We start from the raw sequence: 21793 nt of genomic DNA, 5'->3' as shown, positions 1-21793 counted from the left end.
ACGTGATGGAAAGCAGGTCTATGAATAGACATCTACAGTTTACATTGTTTATCTCAGGAGATGCATCAGAGGAGATTTTTTTTCCTTGTGTATACGTATGTTCTAATGTTTTGTAATGAACATCTATCACTTGTATAATTTTTCCAGTTAGAATAATAAAAATCTGTTAAGACAAAGACAAATCACAGTAAAACCAAGGTTTACTCAGTTTGCACAGATTGTATCTTAAATAATTGAGATATTTTCAAAAACATAAAATTCTACATACAATCTCTGTCAATACATCTTCCTCTTCTGTATCAGTAACTTTCTCACTGGCCAAATCTATAGCTCCAGTTACTTTACATAGCTGACACTGAAAGTGTCTTTCTGCCACTACCAATCTACCCAACTCATCTTCATAAACAAAGACGAGTGATTTAATTTTCCACTGTGACAACAGAATACAGCTCATTTAAAAGATGAACTGGCTAAGAGTCAGTCTACTGGTGGGCAGATGAGAATATGCTTCAGAGGTGATGGAAGTACTGTTTCCTGATCTGGGTGTTGGTTTTGTGGATGTCAACTCCATTCATGTTTAGTAAATGCTACGTAAATATATGCGATTTATTCAGTTTTCTGTGTCTATATTTTATAAAAGAATTTTAAAGAAAAAATTAAAAACATAAAAAAAAAAAGATTAACTGGTAGAGAACGGGAGTCAATCTATAAAGTACTAACATAGTATTTATCAGTGTAACTGACCTGGGGGTCTGGGTACCAGATGTATACCATCAAGCTATATAAAGCTGGACTTGCCTGGTGGTACAGTGGATAGGAATCCGCCTGCCAATTCAGGGAACACGAGTTCAATCCCTAGACTGGGAAGATTCCACATGCAGCAGACAACTGAGACCGTGTGCCACAACGACTGAAGCCTGCACTCCTAGAGCCTATGTTCTGTAGCAGGAGAAACCACAAGAAGAAGCCCCCACAAGCTGCAAATAAAGCCAGCATGCAGCAACAAAGACCAAGTGCAGCCAAAAAGAAAATAATAAATAAAATTATTTTTTAAATGGCCCATATCTTTTAAATTAAAAAAAAAGACATATAGAGCCAACTGAGCCAATGATAAAATACAAATCCTTCTAAACCAACTGCTGCAAAGAACTCTATCTTGAATTGAAACCTAAGAAGAGAAAGGCTGACCTGTCCTCACATGAAGCAGATATTAAATCTGAAAGATCTCAGTCTCCAATTCCCACGCTGTTCAAAATTAGAAGCAAACAAAACCTTTCTGATTAATACTGCAAAGCATGTGTGCGTTTTAAGTTGCTTCAGTCATGTCTGACTCTTTGTGACCCCACGGACTGTCGCCCACCATGTTCCTTAGTCCACATGATTTCTCAAGCAAGAATACTGGAGTGGGTTGTCATTTTCTCCTCCAGGGGATTTTCCTGACTCAGGGATCAAACCTGAGTCTCCTCTGTTGGCAGACAGGTTCTTTACCACTAGCGTTACCTGGGAGGGTAATATTGCAAAGCATTCAATTTCAAGTGAATTCTGCCAAATTTTCATCAACATCTACCATTTGGGCACATTTTTTTTTTTTTTAACACTAGCTATCTAACATTAAACTTAAGGCATTCCCAAAATAATTGCATTGTAATGTAAGATGAATTTTCTTTTCAGAAGTGGTGCATGCATGTATGCTCAATCTATGTGACTTTCTGTAACCCTATGGACTGTAGATTGCCAGGCTCCTCTGTCCATGGGATTCTATAGGCAAGAATACTGGAGTGTGTTGCCATTTCCTTCTCCAGGGGATCTTCCCAATCCAGGGATCAAACCCGCATCTCCTGCATTGACAGGGAGATTCTTTACCACTGAGCCACCTGGGAAGCCCTTCAGAAGAAGGGCTTCTGGGCAAAATAGCTACAGTAAATCCAAATGTTTCTGGGAGACCAAATCAGTAAATTATTCAAATAGAGTTCCTGGGGCCAGGTTCACTTGGAACAGTTTTAACGCCTGCATACCTCCAGACGAAGCATTCTCAGTTTACTCCCAACCTACCACTCTTGTGCACTGCAGAAAGTGCAAAAAACCCCAGCAAAAACAAAGCTGCAAAAAGCAGCAAAAGTCAGCAGCAAAAGCAAAGGCAAATAAGAGTTTTACGAATGTCGCCTTAATTTACTATAGCCAGTCATGTTCTTTATTTAAACCTAGCTTCTCATTTTTTATTTGATTTTTTTTCTATTTCTTGAGGTTGGTCAAATAATCCCGTTACCTCTGCATAATTAAGATTTTAGAAAGAAAGCATGACAATTCTAAGAAATACAGAATTCTAAGAAATAAGGAGTTTTAACACCTGTATCTGCAAGCTACGTTGCTTGTCTCCTAGCAACCTGGAAATGTGAAATTTGATCATCCCACACCAGGGTAACAGATAACAGAGCAAAGAAATTCCAAATGAGTCAGAAACCCCCATTTTCTCTTTAATGAGGAAAAAAGAAAACATTTCCAGGTAAAATTTTTTACTCCATTAAAATTCAACACTTTTGAATCATTAATTAATAAATAGTAAGTAATTATTAGTAACCAATCATACTAATATTATTTCTAGCTGAAAAAACAACCAACAAAAAGACACCTACTACGATTAAGGAGGCTTGCCGTATTAGGAAGATCTCAGGACCTCACTGTAGGGTTTGCAACTCTGACTTCCTTTCTATAATGCTGGTGATAAATTTAGGCTCCATCAAGAAAGGTGTTTAAAATAAAACACTACAATGTTGGAGAGAAAGAGGCAATCACCTTCAAGAAGTATTCAGTGACCACCAGAGTGTGAATAAAAACATGCTATACAACAGAATCCCTAGGTGTACATCTTTTTACACTTTGGGGGTATCTACTGCCATTAATTTGGTTCTGCCAGCCAAACAAGCCAGACACTCACTAACAGGGATTGTGGGGGGACTGGAAAATACTGCACTAGAGCCCAGGGATGGGGGAGCCTGGTGGGCTGCCGTCTATGGGGTCGCACAGAGTCGGACACGACTGAAGCGACTTAGCAGCAGCAGTAGCAGCAGCAGCAGAGCTCATAAGGCTGTGAGACTGGTTACATGGTTTCATAACGTATTCTTAAGGTTCTTCTTTTCCATCCTTGGAAACCTTTCCTATGCAGTCCTCCCTAACATATCCCTGGGGCTCGGGGATCCTCAGGCTCTCCCAGGGCTCTCTAAGAGAACAAGTGTCATTGTCAGTTTGAGGCTGCCACTGGAAAGATGCCCAGTCTCTTCTAGCAACTGGGTCAGTGGAAGCCTGATTACAACCTACCTGTTGCAGATTTCCTTTGTAGGGATTATGGACAGACAAGTTTGAAAAGTGGTGGGACTTCTGCCCTCTCCCTGCACTATGCTCCTGCAGGCTGCTGCCGCTAAGTCGTCTCAGTCATGTCCGACTTTGTGCGACCCCATAGACAGCAGCCCACCAGGCTCCCCCATCCCTGGGATTCTCCAGGCAAGAACACTGGAGTGGGTTGCCATTTCCTTCCCCAATGCATGAAAGTGAAGAGTGAAAGTGAAGTTGCTCAGTCGTGCCCGACTCTTAGCGACCCCATGGACTGCAGCCTACCAGGCTCCTCCGTCCATGAGATTTTCCAGGCAAGAGTACTGGAGTGGGGTGCCATCGCCTTCTCCATGCTCCCGCAGGGGAGGGTGGTTAATTGTATAATTGTGACAGTTAATAAATACCTTTGGGGCTCTGGATTCTTTTCTGTCACATAATTTTTTTTAAACAATTCTCATCAATTTTACTTATCTCCAAATAAGATTTAAACTGTGGTTTTCCCTTGGTTACACGATTACCTATACATGCCATATAAAGTACTGAGTACAAAACTGCATCTTCACTGCTGATCAAGGAATAACTGAATCATGTGAAACTTCAGATGGTCTTTCTCTTCACCACACTCCTGACAGTGCCCTCACTCCTATTTCCTGATTACTTGCATTCCTCCTTATACCATGAGCAGAATCTGTTATGGCTCCCCAGAAGATCCCTAAAACTCTTCCACATCCCCACTTTATATGGTACAATCTTCTAGGTACTTCTTAGCCTTGATTGTTGTTCACTCATTAAGTCGTGTCCGACTCTTCAAGACCCCGTGGGCTGTAGCACGCCAGGCTTCTCTGTTCTCCAGTACCTTTCAGAGTTTGCTCAAATTCATGTCCATTGAGTCGGTGATGCTATCTAACCATCCTCTGCAACCCCCTTCTCCTTTTACCTTCAATCTCTCAGTTTAAAAAAAAACAAAACAAAAAAACACCTACCAACAGGTGCTGAAATGTTTTGTCCTGTATATTAAGCCTATGAAATACAGCACAACTAAAACAAAGGATGTTTTTTCTTGTTACTACCTTCCTCTGTATCCTAGCCACACTGTTCCTATCAGAAATAAATACATGGTGTTTTAAACAACAGAATCTCCCATAAAGAAATCATACATAACTCAAGTTCTAACAGAAGCATACTTCAATTAACAAGTTTAAAGACACAAACCCTACAAGTTTAAATTATTTGAGCTCCTGCCATAGTAAAAAGGTTTCTCGCTACCCTCCCAAAAGCAGTTCTGAAGCAAGTGTTGGTAGCTCACTCATGTCCGCCTCTTTACAACCCCATGGTCTGTCCATGGAATTCTCCAGGCAAGAATATTGGAGTTGGTTGCCATTTCCTTCTCTAGAGGACCTTCTCAACCCAGAGATCAAAACCAGGTCTCTTGCATTGCAAGCAGATTCTTTATCAACTGAGTCATCGGGAAATCCCAGTAGTTTTAAAGATGAGCTTCAATTTAGAAATGAGCTGTTTTTAAGCAACAGAAGAGCAAGGACTCAGATTAGGCCAAACTAAGGTCAACATTTACAACTGTACAGGATGGCAGTACCTAAAGGCACATAAAGTCATTCTTGGATTCTCTCTACTAAGAATGGAAGAACAATTTAAAAAAAAATTCTACTAAACATCAAAGAGAAGATCAACCCCAAAACTCATAAATCCATGAGAAGAGCTATCAAAGTATACCTCATAATTCACACAAACATAACAAGTATGTGGAAAATAATGCTGAACTTATCCTATAAATCCATAAAGTTACAGTATTTTCATGACTCATTTTTTTCTTGGGTGAATCCTATTTAAACAGCAAGAAAATTCTGATAAGTTTAGATACCTCCTTTAAGTAGTAACAGTCTCAGAAAATCCTTAACTTTAGCTTTAAATGCTATTTACACTTCTAATTTTAGCGTTAATTTCTAAAACATTTACCTTAAAATGCAATATTTTAAACCTCTAATGATCAACCCACTATTTTTGCATACTCTTTAAATCCCAACAAATGAGACAGTATATTTACCAGAAAGTAAAAGCACATTTCTCTAGGTAAACCACTGGGGGTGCTATTTTACTCTGTTGTTCAGAAACAGTCAAAGTTTGTGAGAACTAAAAATTTTCTATTGTATATAGACTAGTTTTTTTTTTTTTTAATTGAAGTATAATTGACATTCAACATCATATATTAGTTTCAGGTACACTTTATAGTAATTCAATATTCATATACATTTCAAAATGATCACTGATATCTAGTTACCATCTGTCACCATTCAAAGTTGTTATACTACTACTGACTGTATTCCCTATGCTATATATCATTATATCCCCATGACTTGAACTCTGTACCCCTTAATCGTCTTCATCTAATCACCTGCCCCCCAATCCACCTCCCCTTTGGCAACCACCAGTTTGCAAATCTTATATTTGTATATAATATACTGACTATAAATTATTCCACCACCACCAAATTCTATCCATTCAAGAATAGTTTTCTACTAACTTACTATTAACTAGGGGATGATATTTATATAAGGTAATTTTGACAACAAAATTCAATAATTAAAAAACCATCTAATTTTAAAAGACATTTCTCCGAAGAAGATATATAGCCAGTATACATGAGATGTTCAACATTATCAGTCATCAAGAAATGCAAATGAAAGCCACAAGATATCACACTGCACCCAAGCATATGGCCATAAACAAAAGGGAAAAAAAATCAAAATCAAGTGGTGCTGAATATGCACAGAAATTAAACACTCATACACAAGATGGAAAATAGTTTGGTTGTTTCTCAAAATAAAGTTAAACACAGAATTAAAAAAGGATCCAGCAAATTCCACTCCAAAACATATATTCAAGAGAACTGAAAATATATCTTCACAGAAAAACTTGTATATAAATGTTCATAGCAGCATTATTTATAATAGTCAAATTGTTCATCAAATGATGAATGGATAAATAAAATCTGGTATATCCATTCAAAACGAAGGGCTTACCTGGTAGCTCAGATGGTAAAGAATCTGCCTGCAATGCAAGACACCCAGGTTCAATCCCTGGGTTGGGAAGATCCTTGTAGAAGGAAATGGCAAACCATTCCAAAATTCTTGCCTGGAAAATGCCATGGACAGAGTAGACTGGCAGGGGGTGGGGGCTACAGACTATGGGGTTGCAAAGAGTCGGACACGACTGAGAGACTAACCACACACTTTCAAAAGGATGGACAGAAATAAATAATCCTAACCAAAAAAAAAAAAAAAAACCAAGAAACAAAAACGATGAAGCACTGATACATTCTAAACCTGAGTGAACTTTGAAAACATTATGCTAAGAAAAAGGAGCCAATCACAAAACACCACATAGTGTATGACTTCATTTATATAATTTCTCCAGAAAAGGCAAATATAATAGAGACAGAAAGGCTGGCAGATGCCAAGTGCTAGGGAATGGACAAGTGTGGAGTTACTGACTGCTAGTACTATGTTTTTTTGGGGGGTGATTCAAATGTTCTGGAATTAGACAGCAGTAACAGTGGCAAAACCTGTGAATACGGTAAAAACCACTGACCTGTACACTGTAAAAAGATGAACTATATGGCATGTGGATTACAACTCAAAAAAAGGAAGAGTATTTTCTAATATTAAAACTGCAAACCTGTATAATGTATAATTTATTTAAAAGGACACTGAAAATCAACTATTCCAAATGAGTACTTCCTTGCTAAATCAATGTCTATGTCCCTTAATGGGAGGGGGTGGGTCCTGATCCCATCAATATCTTCAGAGTTTAACACAGTACACCTATAAGTGAATGGATAAAAATAATAAAGGAAAATAACACATTGAGTTGCAAACTAATCACACTTTTAAAAAATCCCCTAAAATTTTTTTTCCCTGAAAAGAAAAATATTAGGATTAGGTAATTAAAAGAGAGTTTGACCAACAATGTCTTTTAAGAGCGAAGAATAAACATTATTTTTTTCTATTGTTTACCTGAAGATAATTTAAAAAACAAATCACCACCAGATCTAGACTATCCGTAACATATTTAATGGCGGAGGGAAAAGACAAAATGCAAATCCTCTTACTAGGAAGATAAAAACACAATTAAAAAATCAAAATTCACCAAAGCAAAGGAAAAGCAAAGTAATTAGGATAATGCTTTAAATAAGACAATGGCAATAACAGATGAAAAGAATACCACAGTAAATTTCCTTAGAACGGCCACCAGTTTGTAAAGCTTTCTATTTAAAGATTTTTGTGGTTATCACCATTAACATGTATAAAAACAACTGATGTCTCGTACACAGGGTTATTGTTACCATCTTTCTAAATTCCATATATATGCGTTAGTATACTGTATTGGTGTTTTTCTTTCTGGCTTACTTCACTCTGTATAATAGGTTCCAGTTGGGGCTGGTGCACTGGGACGACCCAGAGGGAGGGTATGGGGAGGGAGGAGGGTTCAGGATGGGGAACACAGGTATACCTGTGGCGGATTCATTTCGATATTTGGCAAAACTAATACAATATTGTAAAGTTTAAAAATAAAATAAAATAAAATAAAATAAAATCCACAACTAATGTAAGTATATGATGCTATCATATACTTATATACATTAGTGTGAAATTATACATATATATATGTGTATGTGTAAACTATAAAATAACATTAAAGAAAAAACATAAAATAAAGCAAACAATGATTTGTATTTCAAAAAAAAAACAACTGATGAATACAATTTGGTTTGGAAAGAGAGAAAATATTCCAAGTCAATATTTACGTTAGTCCTTAGAAATGAGAGCAAATGCTACGAACTATGGTCATCAATTCGATGGCTTTTCTTCTATTTTTCACCTGAGGTCCAAGTAACACGTGAAGGCATACCATGGAGAGAGAAAAGAGGAAGGCAAGATGGTAGCCACTCATCTCCAACTTCAACTTTTTAACAATTCTTTTCTTTAATTAATTTAGCTGCAGCACACAGGATCTTCGCTGCAGAGCACAGACTCTCTCTAGTTGTGGCGCATAGGTTTCAGAGCCTGCCTGCTCAGCAGTTGTTGGGCACAGGTCTAGGTGCTCTGCATAATGTGGGATCTTAGTTCACTGACCAGGGATCGAACCAAGTCCCCTGCATTACAAGGTAGATTCCCAAACACAGGACCACCCGGAAGTCCCTTCAACTTTCTTAAGAAGCCAAGGCACTAGGAGAAATAACTCCTCATTCATTTAGGCACTAAACTGGCCAACTATGGCTAGGATAGTGGCACTGTGAGATTTCTGGGTGGCACCAGAAAACTGCCATCAACCTGTCCACCTCTGGGATCCATATCTTCTCTGTGCGCTGTCATGTTCCAACTCTTTGCAACCCCATGCACTGCAGCCCACCAGGTTCCTCTGTGGGATTCTCCAAGCAAATATACTAATATGGGTTGCCGTTTCCTACTCCAGGGGATCTTCCTCACCCTGGGATGAAACACATCTTATGTCTCCTGCATTGGCAGGCAGGTTCTTTACCACCAGCACCACCTGGGAAATACATTGTGAGATTTTTGGGTGGCACCAGAAAACTGCCATCAACCTGCCAACCCCTGGGATCCACATCTTACATCCAACTGAAATATTTTCACCACTGATGGCTTCATCAAGACCCTGTCAAGTAAATGGTGTCCAATGTTTCCGGTCACCTAGCTTAGGCAAAGTCTACAGCTAAGAAGGAGCCTTCCGGGTTAGCGATAAGTGCCCCCCACTCCTTATCACTCTTCATGATTTTATAAAGATTGGGGAAATACGGAACAATCACACAGCTTTCAATTAGTTAAGCCCCTCTACCTCTGAACATAACATCCTTTAAGAAGTGGCATTCAATTATGTCTTGAGTCTTACCTCTTCTCCACTTTTTAGTTCCATATGGAAACTCGGTTCTTAGTTCAGAGCTCCAGAACCTATTTGGAGAAGGAATTAAAAGTCCCAGAAAAGATAAGTTGAATTGGAGACTAAGCTCCTGGCCTGTTGTCCTTGCCTTTGACAGGACGGTTCATCTTTTGGTTACAGAATAAACAATATGAAAATAGGAATTAGACAAGAGTCATTTTAAGATGGGCTTCCCTGGTGGCTCAGACAGTGAAGAATCCACCTGCAATGCGGGAGAGCTGAGTTGGATCCCCGGATTGGGAAGATCCCCTGGAGGAGGGCATGGCAACCCACTCCAGTATTCCTGCCTGGAGAATCTCCATGGACAGAGGAGCCTGGCGGGCTATAGCCCATGGGGTCGCAAACAGTAGGAGACGACTGAGCAACCAAGCACACATTTTAAAATAATTTATATAAAATCTAGTCCGTGAATGGTAAATATTCTTTTGTGTTTTTAAAATCCTCATGTTGTCTTCTCTCTAAAATACCATCATGAAATAAAAAATGAACTCTTAATCATTCATCATTTAATGTATTAAGCAATGCTTTATGAAAAAAACTTTGTCCCAACAGAATATGGATTATAACTGGCATCTATTTAGATTTCAAGAACAATTTTAAAAAATTATTTGTTCCTATTTATAAACTCACAACAGAAATGAAAGGATTCTGGACTTGGCATACAGAACATTTCTGGTCTCCATTAAGATTTTATACACACACATATATATAACCAGAACTCTCAAACTTGGAACATAAAGTTGTAGAACCACTTTAGAAAACTGTTTAGCAATATCTACTAAAGATGAATTTATATATACTCTACGACCTAGCAATTCTACTCTAGTTATATACCCCAACAGAAACACATACATTCACCAAAAGATGTTACCAGGGTATTCAAAGAAACACTATTCATAATACTGGAGACTACTCAAATGCCCATTAACATCAGAATGGGTTACTAAATCATGTTAACTTCACACCATGGAATATCACACAGTCACATAAATAAACAAACTATAACAACATATAATATCACAGGTGAATATCATAAACATAATTATGTTGAGCAAGAGAAACCAGACACAGAGCTTTTATTGTGTGACTACACTTTATATAATAAAGATCAAAACCAGGCAAATCTAATCTGCCAGTTGAGTCGTTACCCTGGGCAGGGGCCCAACTGGAAGGGCACTTGAAATGAGCTTTTGGAGTGCTGGTAATGCTGCTGCTTGAACTGGGTACTAGCTAATGCGAGTGTTTAGCTTGTGAAAGTTCACTGAGCTACAATACACACTTATGATTTGTGCATGTTTCTGCAGATAAATCACACTAACAATTCCAGAAAGGTTGAGAAAAGGAGACTAGCAGAGGATTTATGAAACTGAGTCCCCCTAAAACTGAGTGCCTCTGCTCAGTTTATGATTAATCTCTCTCCTAAACTTTATCTATTCCTCTCAGAATTGAGGGCTATCAAAAAAAGGGGGGGGAATGAAACAAAGCGGGACCCTGTGGGGCCTTTCTAGATATAAAAGCCCCTCTCTACATCCTGTTTCTTATTTGTAGAAAGGTTTCAGTCTCCCAGATCTTCCCGAAGTTCCAAAGACCAGACTCAAGCATTTAATGATTAGGAGAATAGTCAAAGGACTCCTAGTTCCTCCTGAAGGAATATAGATAACAATCTGATGCATACCTTTGAGCTGTTCTGCAGAAACTAGTAGAGTTTAGTGACTATGACATTAGAGTTTGTGGTAGTAGACCCCAAACCAGTTGGAACAAGAAGGTTGAGATTCCCAAAATATCACTGCTACCTCACGACCAACCAATCAGAAGGAGATCCAGGATCTCATCACATACATATCCAACCACCCTCCTACCCAACACCTATCTTTAAAAAGCCTTGCCTGAAAGCCATCAGGGAGTTTGGATCTTTTGAGCATGAGCTACCCAGTTCTCCTCGCTTAAAACCTGTAAATAAACCTTTATTTTTCTGTAAACACCTGCTGTCAGAACCTCAGTTTCTGCACCACAGGAACATGCACCCTTGCTTGATTAACAGTTAATAGAGTAGACTGTCAGCCCTCTGCAGACTGGGACCTTTGCATGGTTCACTACTGTATTCACCCCAGCACTTAACAGGGAGTGGCAACAGCATGGATACTTTATTAGCACATGCTGACTAAATCAGGCACGGAGGTGTAGCTTTAACAGAAACCTACCTAAAGAAATGACAGCTAATCTTAATGCCATTTTAACTTACTAGTTTGTTTAAAAGTATTCATGCTGCTGCTGCTGCTAAGTCGCTTCAGTCGTGTCCGACTCTGTGCAACCCCATACACGGCAGCCCACCAGGCTCCCCCGTCCCTGGGATTCTCCAGGCAAGAACACTGGAGTGGGTTGCCATTTCCTTCTCCAATGCATGAAAGTGAAAAGTGAAAGTGAAGTCGCTCAGTCGTGTCCGACTCTTAGCGACCCCATGGACTGCAGCCTACTAGGCTCCTCCGTCCATGGGATTTTCCAGGCAAGAGTACTGGAGTGGGGTGCCATCGCCTTCTCTGAAAAGTATTCATATTACTTTACAAATCACCAAATAAATACAAAGCCAGGTATTAAGCCATATGGGGCTTCCCAGGTGGCTCAGCAGTAAAAAATCCACCTGCAATGCAGGAGACACAGGTTTGATCCCTGGGTCAGGAAGATCCCCTGGAGGAGGGCATGGCAACCCACTCCAGTGTTCTTGCCTGGAGAATTCCATGGACAGAGGAGCCTGGCAGGTTATGGTCCACAGGGTCGCAAAGAGTCATACATGACTGAAGCAACTTACCATGCATGCAACAAAAATAGAAACAAAGGAGAAATAACCTCTCCAATCTTTGGAAATAAAATATTTACCATAGTGTATTGGGTACAACTAGGTATTCAATAAACATTTGTGGTACATATGAAGGAAAATTGGTAATTAATCACACTGTAATTCCTGGAAAGTCTTCTGTTCTAAAAACCACCAATTGGTATATCAAAAAATGGAATTAAATTAAAATGGAGTCTAAATTAAAGAGTATAGTCAAATATACAAACCCTGAAAGTGACAGACATGTCCAGAATCCAGAGACTCATGCTAACTGCAGCCTTCCTGGCTCTGCTGGCCTCATGAGCTACCAGAGTTCTCTCAGTTATGCTTGCTTACTATCAGATGACGCTTAGAGTAGAGCACAATGGGGCAGAGATTATGGATGGGAAAAGAGTTTGCTGTAATTTAGGCCTCGTCTGGAGTTTCCCTTCTCTTGGAAGAACAATGAGAACCAAGAGGGAAATGCATTAAGCATTTCATATCTTTCCTTTTACCTCATCACAGAATGTTCTACTATGCAAGTGTGTAACTGCTTGCATTTTATAATCAACATCATTCAAAGACTTTATCAGGCCATGACTGATGCTTTTGACCTCATTAAACCAAAAACTTATCAAAGAAATGATAATCAAAAGAAGTAATTACAATCATAAGGTTCCAGTTAAAAATTGAACACATAGGTCTGTCTCTTATCCCTTCAAAAAAAGTGCAAGTGTTAGTCGCTCAGTCATGTCTAACTCTGCGACCCCATGGATTGTAGCTCGCCAGGCTCTTCTGTCCATTGGATTCTCCAGGCAAGAATACTTAAGTGGGTTGCCATTTCTTTCTCCAGGGGATCCTCCCGACCCAGGGATCAAACCTGCATCTCCTGCACTGCAGGCAGGTTCTTTACCATCTGAGCCACCAAAGAAGCCCCTTTATCCCTTCCAAAACCCTCTCAAATGCAAATGTTAGTCATTTTTTAATTTCTTTTTGCCTCAAATTTAACAAAACTTTACTAACAGGAGAGGAAGCAGCAATAAAATCATGCAAGTTAGAAGCAGGATAGGTGAGAACTTACACAGCAGACCCAAGAAACCTGAATCCTAAACCAGGAAGCAGGAAAGCAACCTCTCTTGCACTGTACCCTCTCAAGGCTTAAGAACTGGTGGCAGCAGGTACCAGAGAAAGTAAGAGTGAAAATGAGATTTAAAAGCAGAAAGAGAAGTTGGAGACCCAGTTAAACACACCCAGCTCCCAGAATCCCCATTAAGAGACTGGAGGTTTACTCTCTGGAGAGTGTGAGGCAGTAGAAGTCTGGACCAGAGACACCAGAGATTTGGATAAAGAATGGACTGTCGGAAAGGAGTGATTAAGTGAGAGACTTAGTTACTAAACCTTGGAATCTCCTAGTCTACCTCTGCCAATCAGCTCTTAGAATAGTAGCAGCCAGGCCTAAGCTCTGGGGAGAGACAGAAGAGAGACAGAAAAACACTGTCACTTAAAGAAACAATCTAGTTAGATTAAAAGGTAATAAGGCCTGTCAAGAAGCTCCATCACTCATAGTGAGCTTCCAAATTGCTCTACCAACTGTGTACTTTTAACCAAGCAGGCAAAGATCACCTACTTCTAACTCAAAGATCATAAAATACCAAAGCAAGGAGAATAAACGCAACACAGACGAAAGAATTATGCAGGAAAGCATAAACTTTAAAAAGAAAAACATTTCAATAATTTCAGAGAAACAAGAGAAAAAAATTAAAACCATAAAACATGGACAGTGTGCTACTAAAGGAAAGATTCTAACATTTACTGAGCATCTACTATATGTTGAACTCCATTCTGTCCTCAGACAGTCGTGTCCGACTCTTTGTGATCCCATGGGCTGTGGCCCGGCAGGCTTCTCTGTCCATGGGATTCTCCAGGCAAGAATACTGGAGTGAGCTGCCATTTCCTGCTACTAAAAAAAAAAGGGGAGGGGGCAATTAAAGAGTTTTGAAAAATTTTTTAAAAATATTAAAATTTTATCTAAGAGTTATAAAATTGAGACTATCCCATAGAAAGCTGAGAAAAAAGTGAAAAATATGAGATTAAAAAAATTTTAAGAATCAGTATAAAAGAGTCAAGATCCAAACAGAGAAAGGGTGGTGGGGGGAGCACAGCAAAAAAAGTCAACCAAATACTTTTTAAAATTTCCCAGAACTGAAGGACATCAGCTTTTAGACCAAAAGGGCTCACTGAGTGCCTGGCAAGACGGACGTAAACAGATCTATACCAAGGTACACAGTGAGATTTAACAACACTGGGAACAAAAGGAGTTCCTAAAGGCTTCCAGAAAAACAGAAAGTAGGTCACATTTAAAGAATCAGATGTCACAACTGGCTTCAGTCTTCCTAATAGTGGAACCCAGAAGGCAATGGAACAAATGGCTTCAAAATTCTAAAGGAAACTATTTTCAACCTAAAAGCCTAGAAATCAAGTAAGGGTACAGACTAAAAAAAAAAAAGTCTTAGATGTTCAAAGTCTCAACAACAACAAAAAAGTTTAACTCACACATTCTTTCTCAGAAAAGTACTAGAGGGTGTCTTCTATAGAAATGAGACAATAAATCAAGAAAAAAAAAAGTGTGAATCAAGGCAGGGGACTTCAATTCTAAAAATTGGAAAAGGAAGTCTTAGGATGACAACTAAACAGCAGACCTTGAAAGCAGTCTTATAGTACAGGTCAAAAAAACAGGAAAGAGGGACTTCCCTTGCAATCCAGTAGTTAAGACTCCATGCTTCCACCGCACAGGCCTGGATCTGATCCCTAGTTGGGGAACTAATACCCACATGCAGCCAAAAACAACCCAAAAAAGAGCCACACATCCCCCACCCAACAATGAAATCAATAAAATACCTGATGTTTGAACATATCAAAAAATTAAGATTAAGTGAGAGTCTGAGGATGATTCATGCCATAAGCAATTTATGATATATACCCAGAAAATTAGGCAAACAAAAAAAATTGTGGTTAACTTTAGGGAAAATAAGGTACTGTTAAGCAAGTAAAACTAATCACAGCATACAATATATCTCAGCTGTAAACATTATTATTTTAAATTACTGTAAATACTGAATATTGATCTAACTACAATATGGATATAACTATACTAGAAAGATGGACCTTTGTTGGCAAAGTAAAGTCTCTGCTTTTGAATATGCTATCTAGGTTGGTCATAACTTTCCTTCCAAGGAGTAAGCGTCTTTTAATTTCATGGCTGCAGTCACCATCTGCAGTTTGGAAGGAATGATGTTAAAGCTAAACTCCAGTACTTTGGCCACCTCATGCGTAGAGCTGACTCACTGGAAAAGACTCTGATGCTGGGCGGGATTGGGGGCAGGAGGAGAAGGGGACGACAGAGGATGAGATGGCTGGATGGCATCACTGACTCGATGGACATGAGTCTGAGTGAACTCCGGGAGTTGGTGATGGACAGGGAGGCCTGGTGTGCTTCGATTCATGGGGTCGGCAAAGAGTCGGACATGACTGAGTGACTGAACTGAACTGAACTGATACTAGAAAGGTACAGAGACAGGAAATGGAAGCATACGCAGTTGTGGTAAACCAGAGCTAAACCCTTAAATCTCCTAGTGGTCAATTTTTAAAATGCTGAAAACTGAAATCAAGAAGTAATATCTTATGGTTTTTACCTTCACAAATAATAACAAAACAGCAAAAGAAAGAGCTAAGAAACAGGCAAAAGTAAGCAGGAGACTGCTGTCTTTGGTAACAAGCCTGTAATATCTGATTCTAACCTATATGTAAGAATAACTGTATGTAAGATACGAAAACAAAATATTTAGGTTGGTGCAAATGTAACTGCAGGGCTATATTCTTGCCTGGAAAAACCTATGGACAAGGGAGCCTGGTGTGCTACAATCCACAGGGTCACAAAGAACTAGACACAACTGAGCACATACACACAAACGTAATTGCAGGTTGGGACTGTAGGAATTTTAAATTATTGTAACCAAGTTCTATATAGTTATATGTCATTATAACTATGACAAACCTAGACAGCATATTAAAAAGCAGAGACATTACTTTGCCAACAAAGATCCATCTAATCAAAGCTATGGTTTTTCCAGTAGTCATGTATGGATGTGAGAGTTGGACTATAAAGAAAGCTGAGCGCTGCAGAATTGATGCTTTTGAACTGTGGTGTTGGAGAAGACTCTTGAGAGTCCCTTGGACTGCAAGGAGATCAAACCAGTCAATCCTAAAGGAAATCAGTCCTGAATATTCATTGGAAGGACTAATGCTGAAGCCAAAACTCCAATACTTTGGCCACCTGATGTGAAGAACTGACTCACTGGAAAAGACCCTGATGCTGAGAAAGACTGAAGGCAGGAGAAGAAGGGGATGACAGAGGATGAGATGGTTGGATGGTATCACCAACTCAATGGACATGAGTTTGAGCAAGCCGGGAGTTGGTGATGGACAGGGAAGCCTGGCATTCGGCAGTCCACGGGGTCATAAGGAGTTGGACATGACTGAGCGACTGAACTGAACTGATAACTAAGTTCAAACACACCTTTATTAATCAAAATAGGAACCATTATAATCAGCACATTTTTGTCAACGAAAAATAAGTTTGTTTATTCATGTAGCATAAAAATCTGTGCTTTGGGATTTGGCAAACTCTCGGAATGCATTTTCTACCTCCTGCTGTTTGTAGAAGCATTTTTCTCTGCAAAAAAGTTGTCAAGATGCTTGAAGAAGTGGGAGTCAGCTGACAAGAGGTCAGGTGAATATGGCAGATGAGGCAAAATTTCATAGCCCAATTCATTCATTAGGAGCATTGGCTGTGTGACATGCAGTCAGGCGTTGTCATGCGGTAAAACTGGGCCCTTACTGGGCCCAGCATCTGTTGACCAATGCTGGTTGCAGGCATTGTACTTTTTGGGGCATTTCATCGATTTGCTAAGCATACTTCTCAGATGTAATCATTTTGCTGGGATTCAGAAAGCTATAATGGATCACACCAGCAGCAGACCACCAAATAGTGACCATGACCTTCTTGGGGTACAAGTTTGGCTTTGGGAAATGCTTTGAAACTTCTTCTAGGTCCAACCACTGAGCTGTTTATCACTGGTTGCATAAAATCCCTTTTTGTCACAAGTCACAATCTGATAGCGAAATGGTTTGCTGTTGTTGTGTACAATAAGAGAAGACAATACTTCAAAAGGACGATTTTTTTATTTGCAATCAGCTCATGAGGCACCCACTTATCAAGCTTTTTCACCTTCCCAATTGGCTTCAAACGTTGAAGAACCATAGAATGGTCAACACTGAGCTCTTCGGCAACTTCTCGTGTAGTTGAAAGAGGATCAGTTTCACTGCTTGCTCTCAGTTGGTCGTTGTCAACTTCCGATGGCTGGAAACTATGCTCCTCATCTTCAAGGCTCTCATCTCCTTTGCAAAACTTCTTGAACTACCATTGCACTGCACATTCATCATCAGTTTCTGGGTCAAACATGTTGCTGATGTTGTGAGTTGTCTCCAATACTTTATGACTCATTTTGAACTCAAATAAGAAAATAGCTCGAATTTGCATTTTGTCTAACATCATTTTCCTAGTCTAAAATAAATACAAAATAAACAGCAAGCAGTATCATTAGCAAAAAAATATAAAGTGCAAAATGTACATTAAAATGATTTATAACAATCACATTTAAGAATGTATTCCAATAACAAACAGCAAAGTCCAACAATGCAAAATTACAATTACTTTTGTATCAACCTAATAAACAGAAAAAAGGTTTAAAATGTGGTTACAAAATGTGTCATGAAAGGGGAATCTAGTATTCATGGGAAACTAACCAGAGAGAGGGGAGGAACTCAAACTCCCCTTAGGACAGACTACCTAAACTGAGAGGGGCACTGGGAAGAAGGCAGCATTCCAGGTAGAGGAAGAGGAGGGTTCCTGGCCAGAAAAGGTGATAGGTGATTTTTCTAGCAAGTGAAACAAGTTCCCCAGGGAAACAACAAATCATGAGAGTCCATCTCTACCCGCTTCTCCCAAGTCCTGGTCTCCCCACCTACCTCTTACCCGTCCTTCAAGGCCAAGCTCAAGCTCCATCTTCTCAGAAGCTTCCTGCAAGTCTCTGGAAGAGATGATCTCTTCCATCTCAAAATGATGCCATTTATCCACTATCTTATTCTCTTAATTAATGTAATTAATATTACATACCATAATACATTCTCAGGGATTGAAGTCATTCAACAGGTATTTAATGAATAGTTACTATATACAAAAAACTGTGCTGGTCACTAAGAGTAAGGGAAGGATGAAAAGGAAGGAAAGAAAACAAAAAAAGCAGGAGTCTTCAGGTGCAATGAACACAGACTGTGGTTTCTAACATCATTCTCCAATAAAAGGAACCAGGGTTCTTTGAAGAAACAGCTGATCCCAGGATGGTTCAGGAACTATACATGGTAAGTCTGGTGCCAAAAAGTTAAGAAGTGCTTTAAAAACCACAAAGATGGAGCTCTGTCAAAGGGATACAAGTACCAACTGAAGGAGATCCTAATGGCAAAAGCTAGAACAACCTAACAAAATAGTGCTGGCTTATAATTCAAATAACATTAATGAGCCCATACCAGTATTAATGAATAAATAAAGTAATGAAGAAGAGACAAATGTCCCATGCAGAAAAATCCCAAATAACTTAATGTAGACACATTACCCTCAATGAGGTGGTGGAACTTAACTCCCCAATCCTTAAGTATAAGCTGTACATAGTGAACACAGTGATTCCTTCCAAAAAGCACAGTACAAAAGGGGAGGGGGAAGGTGGAGTCATTTTATGTAGAGAGATTTGACAAACACTACTTTAACCAGGTGATCAAGGTCAACATCAACCATGATAAGTTGTTGATATTATGTTGACAGTATGCATTCTTGATATGATGTGATGAAAACAGCAGTTTACCTCTGTGTGGCTTCCTCCCCAAATCTAATCATGAGAAAAGCATCTAACAAATCCCAAAGAAAGGACATCCTACAAATAACTGACTAATACTTCTTAAAAATGTCAAGGTCATCAAAAACAAGGAAAACTTGAGAAACTGTCACAACCAAGAGAAGTCTATGGAGATATGACGACCTAATGTAATGTGGAATCTGTACAGACTCCTGAAACAGAAAAAAAGACATAGATAAAAATTGAAAATCTTAATAAAGTATGGACTTTAGTTAATAATTGGAGAAGGAAATGGCAGCCCATTCCAGTATTCTTGCCTGGAAAATCCCATGGACCGTGGAGACTGGTAGGTTACCATCCATGGGGTCGCAAAGAGTCGGACATGACTGAGCAACTTCACTTTCACTTACACTTAGTTAATAATAACATATCAATATTGGTTCATTGCTGCTGCTGCTGCTGCTAAGTCGCTTCAGTCGTGTCCGACTCTGTGCGACCCCATAGACAGCAGCCCACCAGGCTCCCCTGTTCCTGGGATTCTCCAGGCAAGAACACTGAAGTGAGTTGCCATTTCCTTCTCCAATGCATGAAAGTGAAAAGTGAAAGTGAAGTCACTCAGTCGTGTCCGACTCTTAGCGACCCCATGGACTGCAGCCTACCAGGCTCCTCCGTCCATGGGATTTTCCAGGCAAGAGTGCTGGAGTGGGGTGCCATTGCCTTCTCCAATTGGTTCATTAATTGTCAACAAATGTACCATACTAAAATGTTAGTGGGAAAACTGGGTCTGGTGTATACAGAAACTATACTACCTTCAATGTTTCTGAAAATCTAAAAATGTTACAAAAAGTAAAGTTTATTTAATATTTTTTTTTAAGGAAAGGAAAAAAGCCTAAAGAACACACCCCAAAGGTGCAAAGCAGTCAGGCCTCTGGGGAAAAGAATGGGAGGGAAGTCAAGCTTTCCTTTACAAGTTACTATTTGACTCTAGAATATGAAGAATGTATCTGTGTGCTATTCTGTAACAAGAAATGTGCAACGTTATTGCCACATTTAAGTACTGAATGACAAATAAAATGAAATTGTTATTAAACAGAAACCACTCCTTAAACCTTTGTACTTTATTTATTTGGCTGCATCAGGTCTTAGTTGCAGGAAGAAGTATCCTCGCTGCATTATGGGAGATCTTTCGTTGTAGCTAAGGGCTCTAGTTGTAGCCTGCAGGCTCAGGAATTTCGGTGTGCAGGCTAATCCTACAGCATGTAGGATCTTAGTTTCCCAACCAAGGATCCAACACGCGCCCCCGGAATTGAAAGGCAGATTCTCAACCACTGGACCACCAGGGAAGTCCCATCAACCTTTATGTTTCTATTCATAAACTATCCAATCTCCAGAAAGACCTCCAAATCACATTTAAGCCACTGATTAACTACCAACTGATAATACTGCAATACACAAATTTAAAAGAAAAACTGTCAAAGATTATACTAAACTGCTAGGGGAAAATATATAATACAGTAAGAAAATATTTCACTAGAAATGTTCTTAAATTTGATCAATACTGAGAGCTAGTATCTAAAACTTTAAATTGTGGTACTCAAAAAAAAAATGAGTCAGTCTAATTGTAACAGCAGGACGTGCAAAGTGAAGTCTGTTAACAGTTGGTGAAGGCAACAACATACACTATACATCTATCTACACAGCCATGAGAAGCAATTAATTACAATTGGACTGTGTAAAATTCAACAGATTCAATACATGATATTCACCAACTGCCTGGTATACTGGCAAAAGTAACCTGAGAATAAGGATGAGATCACCAAGTTGATTCTTTGCATCAATCTCTAATTAAAGTGTTAAAAGTTGTTTTATCTAAATGAGCATTATCCATTACTACAAGAATATGGTTCCACTAAACAGTTATACTGTTCAAAGATAATATAAGAATAAATTATTAAGAAACTGAAGTAATCATTTTAAAGCCCTAAGAACAAGTAAATCAGAGAATGGCACTTGAATTTCTCTAAGTCTTTCCTCTTTTAATTAGCAAAATACAATATTACTCTCATGGTAGGGTTATTTTATAATCTAATTTAATGTAGAGTAATGTTATATTGGTGATGTTCAGGATAATGTAATTTGAAGTTATATGCAGGGAAACCAATGGGTGGCATCAGTTTAGACAATGCCAGATTTTCCTAGAGTACTTCACCGAGAGTTAGATACAATGGAGAGTTGAAGATCTGCAGCTCCTGTCACTCACAAATCCTGGTTCTGCATTCATGACAAATTATACAAAAGTGCTTTCATGATGTACTTCCTCATGTGATAATATATGCTTAAAATATCATACCATTGCCTTTTAGAGTTACACACAGAAATATTTATGGATGAAATGACGTGATTTCTAGAATTTGCTACAAAATAATAGACAGTATAAATGAAAAAGTTAACTATTTGTTGATTGTTGAAGCTGAGTGATGGGTGCATAAGTTTTATTACACTAAATTTTTGTATATGCTTGAAATTTTACAAAGTAAAAAGTTGACAATATAAATAAATACTAACAAATTACTCTTAGAAGCAACCCAAGTGCTCATCAACTATTGGGTTAAGAAGACGTGAGATACAAACACACACACACACCCCCCACACCTTCTTAATATATACACACAACGGAATATTATTCCACCACAAAAAAGAATGCAATACTGCC

General features: G+C 38.9%; 1 protein-coding gene across 2 annotated transcripts in view; it reads right to left on the bottom strand.

Annotated features, from left to right (window-relative positions):
* Positions 1 to 21793, bottom strand: part of NDFIP1 (Nedd4 family interacting protein 1) — a 128518-nt gene that overhangs the window by 24096 nt on the left and 82629 nt on the right. Inside the window, exon 6 of one of the 2 annotated variants that reach the window (XM_059888770.1) lies at positions 9253 to 9311. The exons of the other annotated variant lie outside the window; for it this stretch is intronic. Coding sequence (XP_059744753.1) covers positions 9253 to 9276 — 24 coding nt within the window. The 5' untranslated portion in view covers positions 9277 to 9311. The remainder of the gene's footprint in view (positions 1 to 9252; positions 9312 to 21793) is intronic. 2 annotated transcript variants of the gene reach the window in all.

Source organism: Bos taurus, chromosome 7 (assembly GCF_002263795.3).
Source record: "Bos taurus isolate L1 Dominette 01449 registration number 42190680 breed Hereford chromosome 7, ARS-UCD2.0, whole genome shotgun sequence".
NCBI lineage: Eukaryota > Metazoa > Chordata > Mammalia > Artiodactyla > Bovidae > Bos > Bos taurus.
Note: the sequence above shows the minus strand (reverse complement) of the source record. Positions and strands in the feature narration are given on the sequence as shown.